This window comes from Mixophyes fleayi, chromosome 4 (genome assembly GCF_038048845.1).
Source record: "Mixophyes fleayi isolate aMixFle1 chromosome 4, aMixFle1.hap1, whole genome shotgun sequence".
Classification (NCBI taxonomy): Eukaryota; Metazoa; Chordata; class Amphibia; order Anura; family Limnodynastidae; genus Mixophyes; species Mixophyes fleayi.
This window is the reverse complement of record NC_134405.1, coordinates 71,121,151-71,139,121: the sequence shown is the minus strand read 5'-3', so window position 1 is coordinate 71,139,121 and position 17,971 is coordinate 71,121,151. Positions and strand designations below refer to the sequence as shown.

The 17,971-nt window shown below is 40.0% G+C and overlaps 1 protein-coding gene across 1 annotated transcript in view; it reads left to right on the top strand.

Annotated features, from left to right (window-relative positions):
* The window catches only part of LOC142149887 (pyroglutamylated RF-amide peptide receptor-like), an 81,839-nt gene extending 64,435 nt beyond the window's left edge, over positions 1–17,404 (top strand). Inside the window, exons 5-6 of the mRNA XM_075205190.1 lie at positions 13,288–13,385; positions 15,490–17,404. Of these exons, the coding sequence (XP_075061291.1) occupies positions 13,288–13,385; positions 15,490–15,878 (487 nt within the window). The 3' untranslated portion in view covers positions 15,879–17,404. The remainder of the gene's footprint in view (positions 1–13,287; positions 13,386–15,489) is intronic.
* Positions 17,405–17,971: the final 567 nt, after the last annotated feature.

Sequence of the window (17,971 nt, the reverse complement as noted above, 5' to 3'; positions counted from 1 at the left end):
TATATGTGGTTGCAACACTACCCAGTGACTTACAATATTTATTTTCTTTATTGTCATTTATTCATATAGCTCCAATCAATCATATTACTCAGCAATGTACAGAGAATATATAATCATTCAAATCAGTCCGTGCCCCTTTGAAGCTTACAATCTAAATTCCATATCTCTCTCTCTCACCTACACACAATAGGGGACTTTTTGTCAGAAGCTAATTAAACTAGCAGAATTTATTTTATAATGCCAGCCTATAACACAGGCCAAACTGGTGTTATAGACGGTGACATACAATGGATTTGTAAATGTATATTTGTATGCATTATTGATTTCCATCCAGGGGCAGAACCTGCGATGTCACAGAGGGTTCAGCGACTATGGAGACTCTGATCTTCTAGGAAGAGCAGTCCGGGGTCCTATGGAGGATACAGAGACGCATCCCCCCAAGCCCAAATTTTGCTATGAGTCCCTTTAACTGCTTTATTATGCGTTATCATCTGAGCAACTAATCAGAATGATTTTAATAAGTGTGTCACCCTCAGATTACTTTAATGTATTCACTCATGCTGTGACTTTTACTAAGTACAGTGCTTATCTGGTTTCTTCTAAACTTGTCAGCAACATATATATATATATATATATATATATATATATATATATATATAATAAACCATATTTGGTCATTTCGATTGGAGTAGACACAAATCTGCTCTGTGGATACAATTGTATGCAATGAAATGAGCAGAGCTGAGCTCTGTATTACCAAAGAGTAATGGATATAAACAACACTGCCTATTTGATAAAAACAACCTAAAAGTCAAAGCAACATATTTTGCAAAAGTTGTGGAATCTCCCTCTGTGTAAAATCTGACCAAACAGCATATTTAGCCCATGTTGTCTATACAAGTTTTGCCTACCTTTTTCTTTTTATCATCTGATCAGAAAACCTGCATCTCCCAGCAAATGACTGATTAGCATTTAGATGTATAGTGTAGCAGTAGAGGACCTTATCACCCAGGAGACAGAATTTCCATATATGGCTTTATTTTAATACCTTATGGGATTATTAATGGACATTCTATTAGAACTTGAGATTTTAGGTGCTTCTCTTGAGTTTCTACAAACATGACTGCACATACGTACATATTGTTCCATTTAGTAGTTGAGTATTGTTCCTTTGAAATTATTAAGAAAAATTATTTATGAAGCTTTAATTAAATCACTGGGCTGTATATGACAATAGTGTTTCACCAAAGACATGCTAAGACATACCTCTTTCAGAGATCAATGTCAAGAGCAACCGAGGAGAGTGACCTAAGACTGATCATGACAGAAGACGTGAACAGTGTAGCAAAGCACTAGGAAAAGCTTATGGAATACTATGGACTAATACAAAGGATATTATATTGCATCTTGGTTTGTTATCATCTCACTTTTCACACGAAAATAGTAAGGAAAAAAACCACAGATAAAAATATAAATACAATACTATGTAAAGATATACACAGAACTCATAAAAACATGCAAAAGTCCAAGAAACAAATACTGAAATAAGCATTACAATACTTTTTCTTTTGAGAGCAAAGCAGCGGACTTCATGGGGAACGACCATGCACCCCCTATTGTTACGCACCTGCTTGTACAGTAAGGGACCCACACCTGAGTCACCCTTATATGCTTTGTGGGTCCACTGGAGTAGTGAGTCATCTACAATGGAGTATCCGATGTGTAGAGCTGGCCACAGTATTCCATACCTGTCCCCGCCATGTCATTTTATCAGTGTAATTATATATGAAAGTCATAGTGCCAAGATATACAGCTAAAGGCTGAACAGGGGCAGCACTGGCTACATGGCCCGGACTATTCGCAACGGCAGTATTCCCTGTCATTATTATTTAAGTGCAAGCTTATGGAGGCAAGAGCAGGGCGATGTAGTAGTCCGCACTCGCTCTGGGATGGCTCCTAATACCAACTTGGCAGCTTCTGTCTGAGATCTAGACATGCGCAACTATTGATGCTATTAAATGTGATACATTTTTTAATAGCTCATACTTGCCAACTTTTATATTCTCCCTTCTGAGAGATGCTGAAGGGGAGATCAAGTAGCAAGAGCATGGGAGACATAAAGCACCAAATCTCATCATTTTGGCCCCGGGAATACGGTGATGTGATTGCTGGGCCAAAATGATGGGAAAATCGCATCATTGAGGCCACTGTTCCACACACTTCCTCTTGAACTGATCCAGGAGAAATACCAGATCTCCCGGGGGTCTGGGAGAGCTACTCAAGATTCCAGAGTCTCCTGGACATTCCGGGAGGGTTTGCAAGTATGTGAGCCTGCATTACCCCCACCAATACTACTAACCTATACTACATACACTGGTACACCTTTGCTGCTGTATAAACCCAACAGATTCATATAAATATGTTTTCATAGAAACATAGAATTTGACAGCACATAAGAACTGCTTAGCCCATCTAGTCTGCCCATTTTTTTATTAGCCTATAGTAACCTCAAACCATATTTGGTCCTTTAATCTATGTAAGGATATCCTTATATCTATCCCAAGCATGTTTAAATTGCTCTACTCTATCAGCCTGTACCACCTCTGATGGGAGGCTATTCCACTTATCCACTACCCCACTATGTAGTTTATAATTAAAATTTTCTCTGAACCTACTTCCCTCCAGTTTCAGTGCATGTCCTCGTGTTCTAATATTTCTCTTCCTTTGAAGAATGTTTCCTTTGTGCCTTGTTAAAACCCTTGATGTATTTGAAAGTTTCTGTAATGTCCCCCCTTTCCCTTCTCTGCTCCAAACTATATATATTAAGATCTTTCCCTCCCGTGAATGCACCCCATTTACTATAACACTCTGTTTTCTATCTTAAAACCAAGATCTTATCCATTCAACCATCTTAAAATCCAATCCCAATTTTTTCAAGTTTATGTAACAGTCTGCAATGTGGGACAGTGTCAAAATCCTTACTAAAGTCTACATCTACGCCCCCCCCCCCCCTCATCTATTACTTTAGTCACCCAGTCAAATAAGTCAATAAGATTTGTTTGACATGATCTCCCCCCAGTAAATCCATGTTGTTTGGGATTCTGTAAATTACTGGATGTGAGATTTTCTACAACTCTTTCTTTTAAGAGTGTTTTCATCAGTTTCCTACTACTGGCTCACTGGTCTGTAGTTGCTCATCTCTTCCTTGCTTCCACTTTTGTGCAGTGGGACTACATCCGCTCTTTTCCAGTCCTCTGGAATTATTACTCCTGTAGCTAGTGACTGAGTGAATAATTCTGATAACGGTCTTACCAGCAGCTCTTTAAGCTCTTTTAGTACCCTTGGATGTATCCCATCTGGCCCCATTCAATTATCCACTTTCAGTTTTGAGAGCTCTGTTAGGACTTTCTCTTCTGTAAATGTATTTGTATGAGTATACTTGCAACTTAACTGTGGCCACTTCCACACTGTTTTTGTAGTGAACACTGAACAAAAATAATTATTAAGAAGATCTGCTTGTAATCTTTCTTCAGATATGGCATTATACATATAATATATATATTCACAAACTGCTAAATTGTGTTTTTTTTAGGTATTGTAACTCTTTATACAACAATTGCTGTTCGTTACAAGCTGTCGTGTCTGGTGGCAATATAACTCTGGCATTTGATGTATAAATGGAATATAGAGATGAAGGATAATCATCTTCATTCTGTGGCCTCATCAATTTGCATTTTTAGGACACAATCTTCACATTAACAACTGTTTTTCTGCAACCAGGATGTAGAAACTGAATCAATTAGTTTCTGATTTCTGGTTTGTTTGTCTTCGTGATACCAATGACTGGGTTGATGTGGAACCCTGGGACACACATTCGTCATTGTTGCTTATCTACATCATGTTATGCTGACGAATATATACTGTGGCCATATTAATAGTAATTTAAGTTGCAAATTTATTTCATGCAATAACTTATTTTTTTAAATGCCTTAGGGGTCTATTTAAATTTGCCTGCAATTTTGCTTAGCTAATTAGCGTCCAGTTTCAACGCATTTCACAGCATTAATGGATGCATATTCAAAGCTATTTAACATAAAAGTCAAGTTAGGACAACGCATGCGATAATAGGCTTTACCAGCAATAACTGCATTCCACTGACGGTTATTTCACAGCTTGCTGACTGCAATGGTGAAAGAATGAACTTACAGGTTCAGACCTGGTGCCTTTACTGCGCACAGACAGAGTAGACAGAGGAGGGAGGGGATGAATGTCCAACCAGTCACAGAGGGATCAGAAGATCTCTCTACATCAGTGTTTTAGTTATAGGCATAGCCCTAACAACACCATCTCAGCATTTGGGTACAAGCTTACACAAGTTAAGCTTTTTAAAGTTTGATAAATGCCTCCACATCACAGTCCCCGTTCAGAATTATGGAGACTGCAGTATTTTCTGATATAAGCTGCGTTAGGCTGTTCTTTAATAGCCCTGATGCTTAAACTTGCCTAAATCATGCGGAAACTAGGGATGTGCACCGGCGACTTTTGAGGTCTCGTGTTTTGTGTTTTGGATCCGGATTTTCATTATTTTTGGGGTTCGGATTTGTCTCGCAAAACACTTGACGAAAGGTCTCGGTTCGGATTTAAGGTTTTAGATTCGGATTTTTTTTGGAAAAAACATAAAAAGTTTAAAAATCAAGTTTTTGGGCTTATTTTCACTCCTATGCTATTAGTAACCTCAATAACATTCAATAACAAGCATTTCCACTAATTTACAGTGTATTCTGAACACCTCACAATATAGTTATTAGTCCAAAACGTTGCAACGAGGTATCTTTCTGGACTGCGTAGAGGAGTGGGTCACCACAATATATATAATAAGAAAACCATCAACTTGTATGATTCGCACCAATAAATGTACCTGGACTGCGTAGAGGAGTGGGTCACCACAATATATATTAAAAACCCTGAACTTGTATGATTCGCACCAATAAATGTACCTGGACTGCGTAGAGGAGTGGGTCACCACAATATATATTAAAAACCCTGAACTTTTATGATTCGCACCAATAAATGTATCTGGACTGCGTAGAGGAGTGGGTCACCACAATATATATAATAAGAAAACCATCCACTTGTATGATTCGCACCAATAAATGTACCTGGACTGCGTAGAGGAGTGGGTCACCACAATATATATTAAAAACCCTGAACTTTTATGATTCGCACCAATAAATGTATCTGGACTGCGTAGAGGAGTGGGTCACCACAATATATATAATAAGAAAACCATCAACTTGTATGATTCGCACCAATAAATGTACCTGGACTGCGTAGAGGAGTGGGTCACCACAATATATATAATAAGAAAACCATCAACTTGTATGATTCGCACCAATAAATGTACCTGGACTGCGTAGAGGAGTGGGTCACCACAATATATATTAAAAACCCTGAACTTGTATGATTCGCACCAATAAATGTACCTGGACTGCGTAGAGGAGTGGGTCACCACAATATATATTAAAAACCCTGAACTTGTATGATTCGCACCAATAAATGTACCTGGACTGCGTAGAGGAGTGGGTCACCACAATATATATTAAAAACCCTGAACTTTTATGATTCGCACCAATAAATGTATCTGGACTGCGTAGAGGAGTGGGTCACCACAATATATATAATAAGAAAACCATCAACTTGTATGATTCGCACCAATAAATGTACCTGGACTGCGTAGAGGAGTGGGTCACCACAATATATATTAAAAACCCTGAACTTTTATGATTCGCACTAATAAATGTACCTGGACTGCGTAGAGGAGTGGGTCACCACAATATATATTAAAAACCCTGAACTTGTATGATTCGCACCAATAAATGTACCTGGACTGCGTAGAGGAGTGGGTCACCACAATATATATTAAAAACCCTGAACTTTTATGATTCGCACCAATAAATGTATCTGGACTGCGTAGAGGAGTGGGTCACCACAATATATATAATAAGAAAACCATCAACTTGTATGATTCGCACCAATAAATGTACCTGGACTGCGTAGAGGAGTGGGTCACCACAATATATATTAAAAACCCTGAACTTTTATGATTCGCACTAATAAATGTACCTGGACTGCGTAGAGGAGTGGGTCACCACAATATATATTAAAAACCCTGAACTTTTATGATTCGCACCAATAAATGTATCTGGACTGCGTAGAGGAGTGGGTCACCACAATATATATAATAAGAAAACCATCAACTTGTATGATTAGCACCAATAAATGTACCTGGACTGCGCAGAGGAGTGGCTCACCACAATATATATTAAAAACCCTGAACTTTTATGATTCGCACCAATAAATGTATCTGGACTGCGTAGAGGAGTGGGTCACCACGATATATATAATAAGAAAACCATCAACTTGTATGATTCGCACCAATAAATGTACCTGGACTGCGTAGAGGAGTGGGTCACCACAATATATATTAAAAACCCTGAACTTTTATGATTCGCACCAATAAATGTATCTGGACTGCGTAGAGGAGTGGGTCACCACAATATATATAATAAGAAAACCATCAACTTGTATGATTCGCACCAATAAATGTACCTGGACTGCGTAGAGGAGTGGGTCACCACAATATATATTAAAAACCCTGAACTTTTATGATTCGCACCAATAAATGTATCTGGACTGCGTAGAGGAGTGGGCACTGGGCACCACAATAAAATATACAAAAAACCTTCAACAGGTCTGCATTACACTGCACATACGGCTGCTCCTCCATCCTCTCCATCATATACATGTTGGAGTTTTAGCGTGTGACAACCTCTTGTTTTTGATAATGTCAGTGCATTTTGAATATTTTTCAATTTGCCCCACACCACTGAATGTACTTTATCTATGATACACATCTATCTATCTTGACTGCGTAGTGTGGTGGCCCCGGTACACAATTTGGTACCCAGGCCACAATATAATTAAAAAACCCTCCACGGTTCAGAATTCCACCAAAAAAGGGTATGGACTGCGTAATGTGGTGGCCCCGGTACACAATTTGGTACCGAGGCCACAATATAATTAAAAAATTGGGCATCAACTGTCACCATTGTTTAATATCTGATACACCTAAATATGGACTGCACAGTGGAGTGGCCCCGGTAGTAAATTTGGTGCCGGGGCCACAATACCTCCTCCAACTTCCAAGTGTAGTGTTTATAAAGACAGACAGCGTCGAAGTGTTATTAGTTGACTTTCTTAACCCTAAAATTGTCCCTGTTGCAAATATTCGTGCAATGGACAGTTACTTTTTTATTGAAAGACTCAAGCTTTCAAGTGTAGTGTTTATAAAATATAAACAACAATACAGTAGTTTTAGAGCACGTCAATACCTCTTGTTTTAAATTATGACAGGGCATTTTACTTTTGGTTTAATTTCTTGAATTTGTTTAAATTTGGTTTTACTTTTTGAACATGGCAAACGACTGTTGATTGGTCATATAATGCAAAAAAAAAAGTTCCAAGATGGAATTGTCCTTGGGCCCTCACACCCACCCTTATGTTGTTGAAATAGGACATGCACACTTTAACAAACCAATCATTTCAGCGACAGGGCCTACCAAACAACTTTGGCTGAAATGATTGGTTTGTTTGGGCCCCCACACCAAAAAAGCTATTCATCTCTCCCTGTACAGACTAAACAGGCTCTACTGAGGCAAGATGTCGTCCTCATCCTCAACCTCTGATTCCTCTCCCCCTACAGTGTGTACTTCCTCCTCATCACACATTATCAATTCGTCCCCGCTGGACTCCACAACCACAGGTCCCTCTGTAGTATCTGGAGGGCAGTGCTGTACTTCATTGAGGAATTGATTATTCATTTTTATAAACATCATTTTTTCAACGTTATGAGGAAGCAACCTCCTTCGCCGCTCACTGACCAGGTTCCCCGCTGCACTAAAAACTCTTTCCGAGTACACACTGGAGGGGGGACAACTCAGGTAAAATAGAGCCAGTTTGTACAGGGGCTTCCAAACTGCCTTTTTTTCCTGCCAGTAACAATATGGACTGTCTGACATGTCTACTTGGATGGTGTCAGCAAAGTAATCATCCACAATTTTTTCTATTGTGACAGCATCCAATGCAGCGAGAGTAGACATGTCTGCAATGGTTGGCAGGTCCTTCAGTCCGGACCAGATGTTATCAGCATCCCCGCCAGTGCCTCTTTTGGGAAAACTGAGCTTTTTCCTCGCAGCCATAGATGTGGAAGAAAATGAGGGTGGAGCTGTTGGCATGTCACGGTCCTCTTCAGAGGACAATCTCCTGACCAGCAGGTCTTTGCACCGCTGTAGACTTGTGTCCGCCGGAAACAGAGACACAACATACGCTTTAAACCGAGGATCGAGCACGGTGGCCAGAATGTATTCCTCTGACTTTAAAAGAGTGACCACCCTCGGATCCTGGCAAAGCGTACGAAGGGCTACATCCACAAGAGCTACATGCTTGGTGTAATCGCAATGGCTTACCAGCTCCTCCCTCACTTTCTCCAGCTGCTTCTGCAACAGCCTGATCAGAGGAATGACCTGACTCAAGCTGGCAGTGTCGGAACTGACTTCTCGTGTGGCAAGTTCAAATGGCTGCAGAACCTTGCACAACACGGAAATCAGTCTCCACTGCGCTTGACTGAGGCGCATCCCCACTCCTTTGCCTATGTCGTAGGTGGCTGTGTAGGCCTGAATGGCCTTCTGCTGCTCCTCCATCCTCTGCAGCATATAGAGGGTGGAGTTCCAGCGCGTCACAACCTCTTGTTTGAGGTGATGGCAGGGCAGGTTCATGCTTTTTTGATGTGCCTCTAGTCTGCGGTAGGCACTGGCTGAATGCCGAAAGTGTCCAGCAATTTTGCGCGCCACCGCAAGCATCTCCTGCACACCCCTGTCACTCTTGAGGTAATGCTGCACCACCAAATTAATGGTGTGGGAAAAACATGGGACGTGCTGGAAATTGCCCATATTTAATGCCCGCACAATGTTACTGGCATTGTCTGACACCACAAATCCCCATGAGAGTCTAAGTGGGGTAAGCCACTGGGAGATAATTTCCCTCATTTTCTCTAATATGTTGTCAGCGTTGTGCCTCTTATTAAAGCCTGTAATACACAATGTTGCCTGCCTTTGCACGAGCAGCCATTTTGTAGTTGCTGCTACTGATGCAGCTGTTGCTGTTGCTGCGGAAGGGGATGCATCTACCCAGTGGGCTGTCACAGTCATATAGCCCTTCGTTTGCCCAGAACCACTTGTCCACATGTCTGTGGTTAAGTGGACAGTGGGTACAACCGCATTTTTTAGAGCACTGAGGACACTTGATCGTACTTCTCTGTACATTTTTGGTATCGCCTGCCTAGTGAAGTGGAATCTCGACGGGATTTGGTACCGGGGACACAATACCTCCATCAACCCTCTAAATCCCACTCCACTGATGGCGGACACCGGGCGCACGTCTAACACCAACATTGCAGTTACAGCCGCAGTTATACGCTTTGCAATAGGGTGACTACTATCGTATTTTGTGGTCATGGCAAACGACTGTTGGACGGTCAATTGTTTTGTGATAGACTTAGCGGTCTTACGACTTCCCCTCTGGGAAGATGACCGACTAACAGCAGCAACAGCAGCAGTGGCAGTAGTAGGCGTACCGCTGCAGGATTCCTCGGATGAATCCCGTATTGAGGAGGACTCAGTCTGGCTGCTGACTTGGGCTGCAGGACTGAATCTGATGGAGATTGTGGAGGAAGTTGACGAGGAGGGTGTTGCTGGTGTGTATCCAACTGGACCACGGGATTTAGGTGTCCCTGTACCGATGAGGGTCCTAGCCCCAGTTCCTGAACTAACCACTGAACTATGAAGGTTATTCAGGTGACGTATAAGGGAGGATGTTCCTAGGTGGGCAAGATCCTTACCCCTGCTTATTTGAGCTTTACATAAGCTACATATGGCCATACATTGGTTGTCTGGATTTGGATAAAAATAACTCCAGACCGAAGAGGTGCATTTTTTGGTCTTCTGACCAGGTATGACGATGGGCTTTTTCATCCCATGGACATCAGCTGTTTCCCCCCCTGGTGCCTCATTTACAATAACCACATCACCATCCTCATCATCAAGTTCCTCCACAGCGCCAGCTACATCATCAATAGCCTCCTCCGGAGCCACCTCTTCCCGTACAGTGATGGGAAGGTCAGGCTTGACAACCACCAACATCCTTGGACTCGCCTTGTGGATTTGTGATAATTTCTCTTTAGAAGGCAGAGTTGTTTGCTGTTTTGTTGCTGACAGCATAACTCTCTTCAATTTTTTGTAGGGGGGGGAGGAGGAGGAGGGCTAAGATCCGTGGGTGAAGCTGAACCACTAGTCATGAACACGGGCCAGGGCCTAAGCCGTTCCTTGCCACTCCGTGTCGTAAATGGCAGATGATTTTAAGTTTCTCTTTTTGCTACTTTTTCTTAACTTGGGCTTTTTGGATTTTACATGCCCGGTACTACGAGATTGGGCATCGGGCTTGGAAGACGACGTTGATGGCATTTCATCATCTATGTCATGACTAGTGGCAGCAGCTTCAGCATTAGGAGGAAGTGGGTCTTGATCTTTCCCTACTTTATCCTCCAAATTTTTAGTCTCCATTACATGTAGCACAAGATACTGCAGAATGTGTGAACTTGGTAATATTGCAGTACCAATGGACTTATACTGCTGGATTGGTTTTGCAAATTTGGTTATAATTATATATTTTTTTTTTAATTTTTAATTTTTTATTTTTTTTTACTTTTTTTTTATTTTTTAAAAACTTGGGAATAATGGGGAAATAACTATGCCCTTAGAAGCACAGAGCACAGGACACAGCACCACTGGACTGAACAGGACACGACACAGGACCCAGCAGCACTACGGAACTCAGCAGGACAGAGCACAGGACACAGCACCACTGGACTGATACTGCAGAATGTGTGAACTTTGTAATATTGCAGTACCACTGGACTTTTACTGCTGAATGTGTGAACTTGGTAATATTGCAGTACCAATGGGCTTATACTGCAGGATTGGTTGTGCAAATTTTGTGGTAATTAAAAAAAATTAAATTAGTTTTTGGTATTTTTTTAAATAACTTTTTTTATTTTTTTAAACACAGGGGAATATTGGGGAAATAACTATGCCCTTAGAAGCACAGAGCACAGGACACAGCACCACTGGACTGAACAGGACACAGCACAGGACCCAGCAGCACCACTGACCTCAGAAGGACAGAGCACAGCACACAGCACCACTGGACTGATACTGCAGAACACAGCACAGCACAGGACAGCACAGAACTAAACAGCACAGCACAGAACTAAACAGCACAGCACGAGATCTACCAGGACAGAGGACCACCTAACACACCCTCCCTCTACCCTGATCAATGCCCGAGTGAAGATGGCGGCGACTAGCGGGGAATTTATAGGATCCGAGTATCGCGAGATCCGACAACGGGATTATGAGTCAGAGCCTCAGTTTCAGATTTGAATTTGGCGCCAATACCCGGATCTGTCTCGGATCCGACTCGGATCGGCAACGTTCGGGTGGGCTCGGATTTCAGAAATCCGAGTGCGCTCATCTCTAGCGGAAACATACATTTCCGCATGACTTAAGGCTTGATAAATACGCTGCTTAGTCACACAACTGTATCACTATCTCTAATGATACCGTTGTCATAAATACTTCATCGCTAGTAACAGCATCATCTACAGCCTGTGGAAATGTGCCATCCACCATAATGGATAGGGAGGAACGTCATGTCACAATAAAAATAAATTTGTCATTTAATACTAAGGAAGCAAATTACTGGCAGACACATATCATTTTACATAACATACATAGAAATCATATTTTGAAAACAGTTTTCCATATAACACTGCACATTAAATGCTTCAGCAGGGGCAAATGTGAGAATATAAAAGTAGATTAGTGGCTACCATTTACCTTTGGCAAGCAAAACAACAGTCCCAATAATGTATTTATTTTAAGCATTGCACTGTACATGAGGACTGTTTTATTACAGATGGCTAATGCGCTTAATTGGGGTAGTTAGAAGCATATTTCTAGGAGTTCTGTAAGCAATGTAATAAAAGGCTTCACACAAAAATTAATAACACCAGCAAAAAAAGCAGTCTCCAAAAGAAAAAGTATATTTAATTAAATGGCGGTAGAAATGGGGTAATAGGATGGACTATGATGGGATTTTTACACTTGCTTTTTCTGCATAGAGAGACCATGATACAGCAGCACGGTGGTTTAGTGGTTAGCACTTCTGCCTCACAGCGCTGGGGTCATGAGTTTGATTCCTGACCATGGCCTTATCTGTGTGGAATTTGTATGTTCTCCCTGTGTTTGCGTGGGTTTCCTCCCACACTCCAAAAGCATACTAGTAGGTTAATTGGCTGCTAATTGAAAATTTACCTTAGTCTGTCTGTCCGTGTGTGTATGTTAGGGAATTTAGACTGTAAGCTCCAATGGGGCAGGGACTGATGTGAGTGAGTTCTCTGTACAGCGCTGCAAAATTAGTGGCGCTATATAAATAATTGGTGATGATGATAATATTCACTGGACTGGCCATATTAGTGCTTCACTGCAAAACCATGTTGGTTTTATGGTGCAATTCATAAATAGCCAACACTGTGTGTAGATAACGGTCCACTTTTTTTAAAAAAAAATAAAAGCATCTAAAATACAAAAGAAGAGATTCTAGTAATGTTTTGTGAACAAGCCATGATGAGAAATGCATTGCACAGAGCCTGACATGTATACACAGAAGCACAATATAGTCAGTAGGAAGCTCAGGAGCAGAGCATTCTGCAATAGAAGAAAACGTTGCACTGGAGGTTCTGGCAAACTTGTAATGATACTCTTGGTAGAATAGGGGAAAGTGAAATAAAGTGTCAGAACTTCATTTAGAAAATAACAAAGACATCATTCAGCAAATACTCTAATTCCTTTATAAATATACGTTTGTCATTTTTACTAGTATAAATAAATGCCTATTCATACTGTGTTTTACATTTTTCAAACTTAAAAAAAATTGACTTTTTCAGCTTTAGCGCCAGGATCCTAAAGAGTTTTGACCTCTGTGCTACCTGTTATCATGGTATTTATATTTACCATTTTAATTGCACAGCCCGGCTACGCATTGTTTTTTGTTGCTGGTAATATTTTGGCGAACGGTCATTTCATCCAAATATGTATCTTGTATCTCTCTCAGGAAAAAAAAGCGAGCTGTGATGATGATGGTCATCGTGGTCCTCTTCTTCACGGCCTGCTGGGCCCCTTTTCACGTGGTCCACATCCTGTTTGAATACAGTAAGTTGTGTCCATGAAATGCTCATATATGACAGAAAGGGAACAGATTTGTAGACACACACACACACACACACATGTACGTAGAGAAGACACGAACACGAACACTAATTTTCGTCAAAGGCCATAAATAAATGTCTTTGGCATATGGGAGGAAAGAGGAGAACCCTTATGAAACCCAGGCTAACTCAGGGAGAACATACCAACCCAAGATAATGATCTGTTTGGCATCAAACACATGGGGGCATATTTACTAAACTGAGAGTTTGAAAAAGTGGAGATGTTGTCTATAGCAAGCAATCAGGTTCTAGCTGTCATTTTGTAGAATGTACTAAATAAATGACAGCTAGAATCTGATTGGTTGCTATAGGCAACATCTCCACTTTTTCAAACCCTCAGCTTAATAAATTTACCCCCATGTGGTCTCACTGCTGTAAAGCAGCAATGCTTCGATGATGAACAAAATAGCTTTCCTACCTGATATGCATGTACGTACCTCACAGTGACAAAAAATTGACCAATCATTGATAATGGCACATGAAATTTAATACTTAGCCCATAATAGTTATTATTCTCATTGCTGATATTCCTACTCTAAGCATCACTATGCCTGAGTCTAATGGGAAATTGCATCTCAGACACAGAATATCCTTGAGCTGTCATCATATGATGTGTGCAGTTGAAGACATGTATGTGCACATGCAGCATGAATCTCTGCTTTCTCTCATGTTACAGTACCAAGTGTCAGTGACTCCAAAAGGAGCAATCTAGGCAATGCTATGGGGAGCAGCTAGCAAATTTTATTAGACTAGCTTAATTATGTTTTGAATAGTCAAAGACAAATTTATCATTATTTTGTAAAGATGTCAGTGTTGCTTTATGTGGGCATGGCAGGCTGATATTAATTGATAGATATGAGCTTATTTAATAATTTGGTGAAAAGACCAATTATGCAAAATTACCCATAGCAAACAAGCTGATTTATGCACTCTAGTTTAGTCAGATTAATGAAAGTTCATATCGGATTGGTTGCTATAGGTACGTGTGTTCTGCATAATTAAACTGCAAATGTTGATATTATTTATAAAGTATACTATATTATTTATTTATAATGGTTTCCAGAATACTTTTTTCAGAACACTATGAGGGGGGGGGGGGATTGGGGGGGGGGGTATTCAATTGTAAGCGAGATTTTTTTTTTCCCCGCCGTGTTAAAAGAAAAAAAATCTCCCGCGGGTTTTTGACGGCAATAGCGACCGTTTGGAAGAGGGAAAACTCGTGCAATTCAATTGAAAAAGAGGGAACGGGAGTTTTAACGCTGTCATGTATAACACAAAAAAAAAAAGATTTTGCATACATTTCCATACATTAGATTGCATTACACATTGATACACATTGATAATATCTACATTACAGTACTTTCTTCTAGCATATTTTTTTATTGAACTATTTTTTACCATACAATAATCCATACCATGTCAAAACACATTACTACATTCATATTTGTACCAAAAACATACATAAATATAATTAATTAGTGATTTTATTTTATTTTTTATTTTTTTATTTTTTTTTATTTCAATATTTTTTCACAAGAAAAAAATGCCTCTCGCACACCCTATACTTTCAATAGACCTTCTACTGGAGCGCGAGAGGACCGTTTCATGAAAAACAAACTGAGAGTTACAAATGGAATTGAATTGCGGGTAAAGTTAACCCACTCGAAAATGATAAAAAACAGAGTTAAAATGACTTAACACACTCAAGAAAACAACTCGCTAACATTTGAATACCCGCCTATATGTACCAGTATAGATGAGCTAATCTTTCCTGTCTGTTACCATACTGAATGGACAATACAAGTTCTGTATAGGCTGAACTCAATACAGCTTTAGGGCATCACTTGGTGACAGGTTAAGAGCAGAAATTATGTAAGTGATCAGAATAATCTTCACCAAACAGTACGGTCCATATTTTAAATTTCAGCTCATCATGTAATAAATGTAAAAGAAACATAGATTTATAAAGACAGATACCACCAGTGTTTTTTTGTGTTCATTCAAAGTATTTTATTTTGCACTTATGGCATCCCTATTACTTTCCACAGATGACCTGGAAGAGGAGTATGACGATGTCACCGTGAAAATGATTGTGGCCATTGTTCAAGCCGTTGGCTTTTTTAACTCTTTCAACAATCCTGTAGTTTATACCTTCATGAATGAAAATTTCAAGAAGAGCTTAGTGGCCATTCTGTTCTGTCACTTTCGAACACAAGAACCAGCTGACAAGAGGGACAGTCAACACCTTGAGAAGCCGAAAGTAGGGACATCCGCCTTTCCTCATAGGAGAGACGGACGTAGCGCCCACAGCCACCTCAGCGCAGAAAACCTGGAGCTCCGGCTGTATGAGCAGTTTCCAGCTGCCAAACTGGAGTCTGTCACTTATCCTCTAGTGAACACGCACAAGGACCTTCTACCGAATGGACAGTCAGCATAATGATTGCGGACTCTGAACAGGGCTTTTATTCAATAATGTTTTAATGAAACATGATTCTGTGAAAGACAAATCCAGATTGTATTAATGTGTTACCACAAGGCCAGGGAATGGAGGAATGTGGCGGCTTTTTAGGAAAGCTCTGTCCTTAACCACCAGTGGGCAGCTATAATATTAGCTCATTTAGTATCAAATCTAATATAGATTTCACTCTGCGGACATCCCAGGATGAGGCAGTACATGAAGAGCCATTGAAATAAGAGGGTGTACATAGCAAGCGGGGACTCACCAGTACCAGTCTGGCTTCATGAGCCTTACACCGATGCTTCATCAAGCTTTGAGCCCTGGTTTATCTACAAAACATTTGGTCAGAAGGAAGATCTCAGGCATGCTAACTATCGAACATTGAATTGTATGTCTGTCTTGATACTTTGCTGAAAATCTCTGTTTTCCTGACTGTGAACACTTTGCCTAATAGATTATGTATTTAATTTTATCCAAAATACCTCAAACTAAAAAGTTGACCAAAACTGTTTTTGTTAACTGTAAGGGGACTCTGTCCTACATTGTGGCTGTTTTCCTGCCTCTCTACTACACCAAAATGCTCTTATTAACTATTATGGGAAAATGATGTACATTCTTCTTATTAAAATAGAATTCTTCAACCTATGGGTAAAATAACCACTTCTCAATGTAACCACCTGAATGACTTCATCATTACATGGCTGTCATGGATCCAATAACAGAGCAAGTTTTGATAAGTTGATGGCTTAGAGACAAACTAACATTATGTAGGATGTTTTACTGCTCTAAGACCGTTTTCTGGGAGGCATTGATCTTTTTAATTTAATTTACTTTTCCTTCTAAAAATTGCATTCCATATGTCACAGCAATCTTTATTTTATACTTTAAAGACAACTAAACCTGGTACCTAGTATCCCACTCAATACATCAAATACATTACTATTTAAATATAATGGCAAATGTTATTTTTCAATACACAAATCAATTAAGGTTCCCTATTCCCAGCACTATCCATACTGCCTGCTAGCAGCCTTATTTTGAGAAGAGTCTGAATAATACAGAACTATGGGAATAAATTGTCCCATTTTCCCCTGTACTACATAATCTGCAGTTCCTCCCAGTAACCACCAGGCTGCTAAGCATGCTCTCAGTTGTCTAGTTCAGTACAATTTCTCAGGGTTCTCAGTTGAGATGAGATGAGATCAGTTATATTATGGCAGAGATCTGATGGACAAGAAACGTTTATCCAACACGTCTTTGAGTGTCAGTTTTATCTTAGTATATTCATTTTTTTAAAGATATATTAAGCCTCACATGTAGATGGATTCAGTATGAAAATTCTTCTTATAATATTTTCAAATACTTTCCTAAAAGTTCCATATTGTGATATTTGACATAGCAACTGTTTTATTATATCTTAAAGCAGCTGGTTTGCATGCAAGTCCATGTCTTCTGTTCTGCATATGGGGCTTTCTGCTTTGAAAAATACATATTTTTTAATGAAAACCATAACAACAATACAATACATTGTTTGTTTATTACTTTTATGTGTCAATTTAATTGTGGGGATATCGGTTCCATGGTAATCTAAATTGTAGAATTCTAGCATTCTAGATCAAAAATTTGGACCCACCATGTCCTTGATTGGCACAAGCATTTCTAGATTTCCAGCAAGGTGCATAGGTTTATAAACCAGGATGACTTGACGAGTAAACATGTACCTTGAAGCATGCTGGGTGGATTACCCAGACACACTGGTGCAAAATTAAGATGTTTTGCTGCTCTCATTGGGTGCACTAGGTAAGCAAACCTCCTATGAGTTTTTCATTTGTAAAAACAGGCCTCAAAGATACCCAAAAGCTCCCACTTTCACTTAGAATTCCTACACTGTAGGACAGGACACAGAAAAATTGCTAGTTGACAGCTTATCGCATGTAACACCCCCTTTTTCACCGTCCCCAAACAAGTGGGTGTATTTAAAAACAAATGAATTAAAAATGGTGTGCCTGGCAGAGTAGAATATCCTCTCACCTTGAATATCTATTAGCGCAGTCCCTCTACCTTGGTCAAAT